General features: G+C 37.4%; 1 protein-coding gene across 1 annotated transcript; it reads right to left on the bottom strand.

Moving 5' to 3' along the window:
• Positions 1–1,444: 1,444 nt before the first annotated feature.
• Positions 1,445–2,936, bottom strand: LOC145616824 (uncharacterized). Its single transcript, XM_081671548.1, has 3 exons — positions 2,747–2,936; positions 2,146–2,473; positions 1,445–2,048 (listed from the first exon to the last, which is right to left on the bottom strand). Exons 1-3 carry the CDS (start codon positions 2,934–2,936, stop codon positions 1,445–1,447), a joined length of 1,122 nt encoding a protein of 373 aa, XP_081527674.1.
• Positions 2,937–7,953: the final 5,017 nt, after the last annotated feature.

Here is a 7,953-nt window from a genome sequence, read left to right as displayed (position 1 = left end):
TATAGTACGAGTTAATTTGGTTAGATTGGAGAATTAATTTGACAAATTCAAATTTCCATAATGAAGGAGCTTTTTTCTAGGAAGATTAATTAGGGGAAAGAATTTATTAACATAACATTGAAGCACTACAATGCTACATTATAGGGAGTATTAATTGTAATTTATTTTTATTTTATTGATATTGATTTTTTTTACAAGATATGGCCCTAGTGTCTTTCATAATTATTAAAATTGATTAATTATTAGTGAATATTTTGTCAATAAATATTAATAAAAATATCAATATTTTTTTTACAAAAATTATTTCTACATTCTCATTTAAAATAATAATTTTTATTTTTTTTCCTTTTTTTTCTTCAAAAGCTATGCCTTCAGAATATTAAGAAGATAAAAATTGGATTGTGTCAAAATATAACACTTATTAAAATACGGAGGAATTATTATTATATTATGACTGATTAACCACAAGATATTGCAGCTGGTATAAAAAATATTTTCCTTCCAATTGTTATCATATATTATGCGTAATGACATATTGATTAAAGTTCAAAGAAGCACATTGCATTGAGAGCTTTGGATGGTTTTGCTGATTTGATTGTTTGGTTGTTTGATGAAATACTGTGAAAATCTTGCTGTATTTGAGTATTTTTTGGAATAAGTGAAGATGTTACTACGTTAAGTGAAAAAAGTTTAAATACACAAGTAAGAAAGCAAGTATGAAAAGTGGTTTATAAAAGAATGCTTGTATTAATGGTTGAAAGAGTATACAATTGTGTGGATGATATAAAAATGAGGGGGAGACTCCCTATTTATAGTCCTCCTTACAACCTAGATCCTTCTTATCTAGAGTGTTCTTAACCTCCTCAAATGGAGAATTCTACTCACACAAGTTCTAGAGACATCTACACCATTCTAATTAATTAAGCACATGACATAATGCTCGTCAATTTGAAATGTAAGAAAACAGTTAAGATTATTAAAATAAGGGGTTTTTTTTAAAGGATCTTTTGGGCGAAACTTGCCAAAAAAAAAAAATTATTGTAAGAAACTACTTTCTTTTTTATTTATTTATTTTTTTTTTAAGAAAATAGCGGTTAGTGCATTAGTTCAAAAGAAGAGTGTCCATAAGTACATACGGAGATATCTCATTAGGAACGAGATTATCCCAAACTTGTTCACTACCCATAGGCACTAACCTAGCTAAATGGTGGGCTACAAAGTTCCCATTCCTTTTAACATGAGACCAAAATATAGAAGAAAAACAAGAGCTAACCGAAATAATGTCTTTGAGTATACCATCTGCAGCAGAGAAAGAGAATGAGCATTTCTTGAGCTTCAAAATCAAGGACAGCGAGTCTAATTCAAGGATAATGTCATTAAGACCAAATGCTCTAGCCTTCTTTATACCAAACAAAGCAGCCTTACTTTCAGCCACCAACGGATCTCATGTGGATCTAACTCTTTGGACAGCAACAAACATCACTTGCCCCTTCCAATCTCGAGCAACCATACCCAAACCAACCCATCCATCTTCTGCAAGTGATGCATCAACATTGACCTTCACTGCAGCTTGGGGAGGGGGTGACCAAATGTTGTTCCCAACTGGACTTGGAGAGGGTGTTGTACCCCCGTAAATTTTCTCTGTATACTCTCCGAAGTCAACCACCAGCCTGCTATGTTTTCCCAGAAGAATGTCATCCAGCTCCCACAAGTTTTCAAAGAGCCATTTATTGCGGCGGAACCAGATAAACCAAGCCAAAAAGATACTCTGTTGGTAGATTTCCTTGGAGAGATTCTTTGCCCAACCAAGCATTATATCACCAAAAGAAGCAGCATCCCCAACATTTAAAGCCTCCCCACAACAACTCTTTATCCAACGTTGGGCAGCACAGGGACAAGTAATTATGGCGTGGATGATAGTCTCACATTCGGACAGGCAGCAGGGGCACTGAGTGTCATCAATCAGGTGTCTATATTCAAGAACACTTCGAGTAGGCAGAGATTTAGAACCTCCAAAGGAAGTCACGGACCTTCGGGGTAGCTTTTGCCTTCCAAATTTCCACCCACTATTGCTCAAAGTTGTCAAGATTACATGACTTTCCAAGGAGATATGCTGATTTTACTTCATAGCAACCATCCTTCTACCATGCCCAAGTAAGGGAATCACTTGAGCGACGCTCACTTATTGGTATGGCTAAGATAGCTTTCTTGTCTCGCTCATTAAAAATCCTCTCCACCTTCTCAATATCCCAACTGCTCCTACCCTCCTCTATCAATTCATTCACGATGCTGCATTCTTCTCCATTTCTCTTGGTAGTGACAAAGCGGCCCTCTTCGTATATCACCCAAGGATCCTTCCATATGCTAATACACCGGCCATCCCCAACTCTCCAGAGAATTCCTTCTTTAATTAAAGCCTTAGAGCTCCACAAGCTTTGCCAAGAGTAGCTAGAAACTGGTCCTAGAGCAGCCTCTAAAACAGAAGAATGAGGATAGTACTTTGCCTTAAAAACCCGACTGACCAAGAGTTGCTCATTCGCAGCCAATCGTCACAACTGTTTGCTGAGTAAGGCATCATTAAAAACGCCCAAGTCTCGAAATCCCATCCCCCCTAACCACTTGGGTTGACAAAGACTCTCCCAACTTTTCCAGTGAATTTTTCTCCCTCTTTCATTCGACCGCCACCAAAAACGAGCCATTAAACCGTAAATTTCGTGAATCAACCCCAACGGGAACTCGTACACACCCATCAAGTATGTTGGGATAGATTGGATAACGGATTTGAGCAACACTTCCTTGCCGGCCCTCGATAGAAGCTTCTCTTTCCACCCTTGCCCTTTCTTCCAAATTCGGTCTTTAATGCACGCAAAAACCGCATTCTTCGATCTCCCAATTATAGTCGGTAATCCAAGGTACTTCACATGATCTTCCACCATTTCCATACCAAGAACGGAGCTAAAAGTGACCCTCGATGATAATGGAACCCCTTTACTAAAAGACACCTCCGACTTCTCCAAATTTATTTTTTGCCCAGAAGTTGCTTCATATTTGTTGAGAATATCAACAATGATCGAACATTCCTGTCAATTGGCTCTAGTAAATAAAAGACTATCATCTGCAAAAAAACAAATGAGTAATCTCTGGGCCATTCCTACTAGCCCGAGCTCCATGAATCAAATTTTTCTCCGATGCCATCTGCAACATTCTAGAGAGAACATCAGCTACCAAAATAAAAAGTTAAGGAGATATAGGATCCCCTTGCTGAAGCCCTCTAGACGGAGTCAAGGTATCCGAGGGAACCCCATTAATGATGAAAGAAGAGGTAACTGTGGAGACAAATGTAACACCCCCAAAATTCGAGTCTTTTAAAAATAATAAGAGTAACCTTTAACCTTCAAAAACCATCCATCGAACTCTGGGAGTGTTACTGCTACACTTATTTTCCGTAGAAAATAAATGCAAAGCAAAATAACAATAATATTTAAATAGACTAAGGGCCCGTTCTCATTGACTGAACTAAACTAAACTAAACTGAACTGAACTGAACTGAACTCAGCTGAATTGAACTGAACTGAACTGAAATGAATATTTTATAAGAGAAGGAAATTAGGAGCTGAACTGAACTGAACTGAATTGAGCTGAACTGAACTAAACTGAACTGAACTCAGCTGGACTGAACTGAACTGAATTTCAACGTAAGAGAACAGGCCCTAAGTGGTCTAAGTTGTGGTAAAAAAAAATAGTCATTACATCAAAACTGCAAATTACTTTAAAAACGATAGTTAAAGGAAATAATTAAATTCATAAATAAACTAAATTGTCTTAGCTACGTGATTATTCTAACGTCTCCTCACACGTAACCGAGTACCCTCTTACCAACCTGCAAAATAAATCAGAAACAAGAAAAGAGAGAAAACTCCCAAAAATCAGATAAACTGAGTAATTCCAACTCCATCCCATAAAATAAATAATTTTAGTTCAAAAGCATATTATACATAATATAGCCTCACAGACATTATAATACTCAACCAAGTTCAAATTATCACATAAAATATTATTACTTTATTTAAGAAAGGGAAAGAGAACGCCAGTAGGCCGGGACTAGTCCCTGTCACCACTTACTTTACAGAGGGTCGCGCGTAACCCCAAATAGCCATGAAATAAACAGAATGTCCCTAGTGTGCATACCCCTCACTAATACCCAATGATTAGGAGGAAGACTAACAGCAATATACAATAATTTAAACCAACTAGTAGCAACCATAACTACTAGTGGGCAACCTGTTCCTCACCCTTTCGGGTTTCATTTCCCTTCTTATATTAAATTTCACTGTACATTTGACAGGCTAAAGTCATATCACCTAATCAAAAGTAATTACCTAAGTCCTCTAACTAAAGTAGATAGGGAAGTAGGGTCGAATCCATAGGGAAACTAGTCTTTCTATTCCTAATTAATTAATAGCAATCTAAATTATTAGTAACAATTTGTTGTGATTTAAAGATTATACTACGAAGAATATAAGTAGGGAGAATAAAATAAGAGGAATCAATGAATTAAAGACCTAGGGCATAGGTTCACCAATAAATAATATTCCAAGGTAAAACATAATAACCAATCATTAATGCATCAATTAACCAGATAATAAAGGGCTTTCGCTACGTATTACAATCACAGAATTAATCTACCGGTATTAAATCTCATCTCTCGAATCTCGACTTAACCATTTATAGATTAACCTGCCTATTGAAACTAGACCTAAACATCAATTCTCATCTCTCGAATCTCGAATCAATATTGTCAAACTCATGCATAAAAGATCAGGCCTAATCTAGTCACAGAGCATTAAATCAATCAATAGGAAATTAATATAGCATTGATAATTAACAACAATAAATTACCCCTTCATATTATTTATGGATCCCCATAAACCCTAGAAAAAGAACTACTCACACATAATTAAATCTAAACTAATCAAAGCAATAAAATAAAACATGATAGAAGGAATAAAATAAATAACTGAGATTAAGAGAAAAGAAATCGTTACCAAAGTAATCAGAATAAAGAGTTGAGTAAAGAACAAAGTATAAAGTGTAGAGAGAGAAAATAAGCTTAAGTAAAAAGAGAAAGTCTAAGAGAAAGAATTACAATAGTAAAGAGAGAATAAGGAAGTGTAAAAGAATACTAAACTTGCTTAACGAAAACATATTTATAATAAGCAAGAATCCTAAACTAAAACAAACTAAACGACGCTTAGAACGTCCTCATCAAAGACACGCGCCCGACCGGGCGCCACACCGCCCGACCGGGCGCGCCTTTTTGATCGGGCGAAGGGCTGTTGCGATATAAGTCTTCTTTGCCCGATCGGGCGCGCCATCGGGCGGACCACCGGGCAGACCATCGGGCGGACCACCGGGCGGACACCCTTGGGCCGCTTGGACTCCTCGTTTAGGCTCGTAACTTGGTCCAAACCAAATATCCTCTTTGGGGCTTTAATCATTCGGTCCAAATGCCTCGTCTTCACACAAGTCGAGCCCTTATTCACCGGTTTGATTACTCTAACCGATCTTGGGCTACGAAAGATGGCCGTGCTCCTCCAATGCTCGTAGTTGCTCCATAAAATCCCGGGAAAGTACTCCAAAGGTGCAATTCCCTACAAAACTCAACCAAAACTACGAAAACACTAGAAAACACATATTAGTAATAAAAGTGGCTCTAAAGAGCCAAAAACACTACTAATAATGACCAAGGGACGGGGGTAAAATACTACATAAACTAGATATATCAAACTCCCCCAAGCCAAACCTTTGCTTGTCCCTAAGCAAAGAGCTCATCAATGAACATATAAAACATTCCTCACCCCAATAATCAAATCAAGCACAGACGATTCAAGGCAAATCTAATGAGCATGCTTCAATATTAATCAATCTCATTCATCCAATCACTCTTCCTCCCCAACAATTGTCAAATAGAGCAAACCACACGAGCATATAGAATTCAAGACTAGTGCTCACACACTCAACTCTCATTTATGTGGCGAGTAAAAGATGTACTCGATCGCTCTCCAACCACCCTTTAATGTGAACAATGCCCTCCCAAACTCACAACACTCGTGTGTTTAAAAAGACATACGCTCAACCTAATAGTCGACTCGGAATATGTCAATTCATAATTTGCATTGATAAACAACACTTTCACATCTACACAACTCTATGCACAAGGTCGGAAGGTCTTTAAAGCTTGTAATGTAAGGCTAGGGTAAAGGGTAGGAAATATTTGGGAACATGTGAGAGAAAAGCCATGCTTAAAGGGAGCTAAATCCTAATAAAACCAATGATCAAAATAAATAATGATTAACATCTCCAACATAACTAACTCCAACAAGAATCCACCAAATACTACTCCAAACAACATAAACAATCCCAACACTTACAATTTCACTCATAAAAATATGACAATGTAGAACTTGAGTGAATAAACAAACTTTGAACTCATTCTTTTTTTCAAACTTGATACTTTTTTTCTTTGAATTTTTCTTGGGCAACTTTCATATAGATAATTTGAACATATAACAATTTTTTTCTTTTGCTTTTTTTTCTTTTTATTCCACATTGGAAATTTCAACTTTGAAACACAAATTCTTATTTTTTCCAATCACAAAAATCAAAGAACAAATTACTCTTCTTATACCTCCACATTGTGCAAATAATGTGCACACTACAACTCCCTCATCTCACTAACTATAGCTCCCCCAAGCCAAGCTTGGGACTAGTAACCAATGGGGCTAAAAAGGCTTGTAATGTGGCTAAATAAACAATAAAAGGGCACAAGCAACAACATGGGTAGCAAGAAGGGAACAAATGTATCTAATATCGTATGAAGGCTACCTAAAAGAATGAACGCCTTCGTCCTCCTCATGTGCATAATAGGTGAGTCATGAAATACTACTCATAGTTGCAAACCAATACTCAAATTCATTGACATACCAGGAACTAAACACACATTCCTAACCAAATCAACTAGTCAAGCACTATATTCACAAGTAGTTGGACAAAATTGACGCATGTTTAGACATCCAAGCAATTAAACTTCAAATCATGACCAACAAGTCCACAATGCTTTTATCAATAACCAAGAATCAAAACAAATTTTCTCAAGTATGGGGCATAGAGAAGCATGATTTACAATTCATTGGAACGTATTTTTGGATTTTTTAATTTTTCAATTTTTTTGTATTTTTCATATAAGAAAGCAGTAAAACTATACTAGGAAAACAGTAAAACTATACTAAGCATACCAATAAAAAGAGAGAGAGTGAAAGATATACCATATGAACACGAGAACCTCCCCCCAAGCTAAATCAGACAATGTCCTCATTGTCTTAAGGGGAAGCAAGTATTCAAGGTGACTACTCTTCATCATCACCACATCAATGTCACCAAAGCCTCAGGATTGCAATGCATCTCTTTGGAAAAAAATTGGGCAAGAAAGAAACAAAGTGTTAGTGGAAAAAAGATAAAAATTGAGTCAGGTGCACTATTCTGATCATAACTTTTGATATATAATTGATAATGCAATGATTCTAATTTCATTGGAAAGTAGACTTGAAGAGCTTTCCAACGATAGGTCACACGCCAAAAACAGATAAAAAACGCAAAAGTTATGGCCTGTCAAAGTTGAGCAGTTTTGCTGATTCGCTCTCGCGCCCGGTCGGGCGCCACTCCGCCCGGTAAGGCGGTATAAACCCTCTAAATTCTCTTTGTTCTCGCGCCCGGTCGGGCGCCATACCGCCCGGTCGGGCATTCGAAATGTTCGTACTCGTCAACTCTCGCGCCCGGTCGGGCAAAAATTGTCAATTTTTCACCCTTGCTCTCGCGCCCGGTCGGGCGGTCCTTCGCCCGGTCGGGCGGTCCTTCGCCCGGTCGGGCCCGAGGTAATGTTTGGTACGAGAGAAT

This window comes from Chenopodium album, chromosome 26 (assembly GCF_948465745.1).
Source record: "Chenopodium album chromosome 26, dcCheAlbu1.1, whole genome shotgun sequence".
NCBI classification, from domain to species: domain Eukaryota; kingdom Viridiplantae; phylum Streptophyta; class Magnoliopsida; order Caryophyllales; family Amaranthaceae; genus Chenopodium; species Chenopodium album.
This window is presented reverse-complemented; position numbering and strand designations above follow the sequence as displayed.

What these genes read in the sequence shown, in the direction of transcription:
- LOC145616824 (XM_081671548.1), bottom strand. Translation starts at nt 2,936, where the DNA reads ATGGTGGAAGATCATGTGAAGTACCTTGGATTACCGACTATAATTGGG. An exon ending in TATCCCAACATACTTGATGG is followed by an intron (nt 2,474 to 2,746) that starts GTGTGTACGAGT and finishes CTTCTGTTTTAG; the next exon opens with AGGCTGCTCTAGGACCAGTT. An exon ending in GATTCCCTTACTTGGGCATG is followed by an intron (nt 2,049 to 2,145) that starts GTAGAAGGATGG and finishes GAAATTTGGAAG; the next exon opens with GCAAAAGCTACCCCGAAGGT.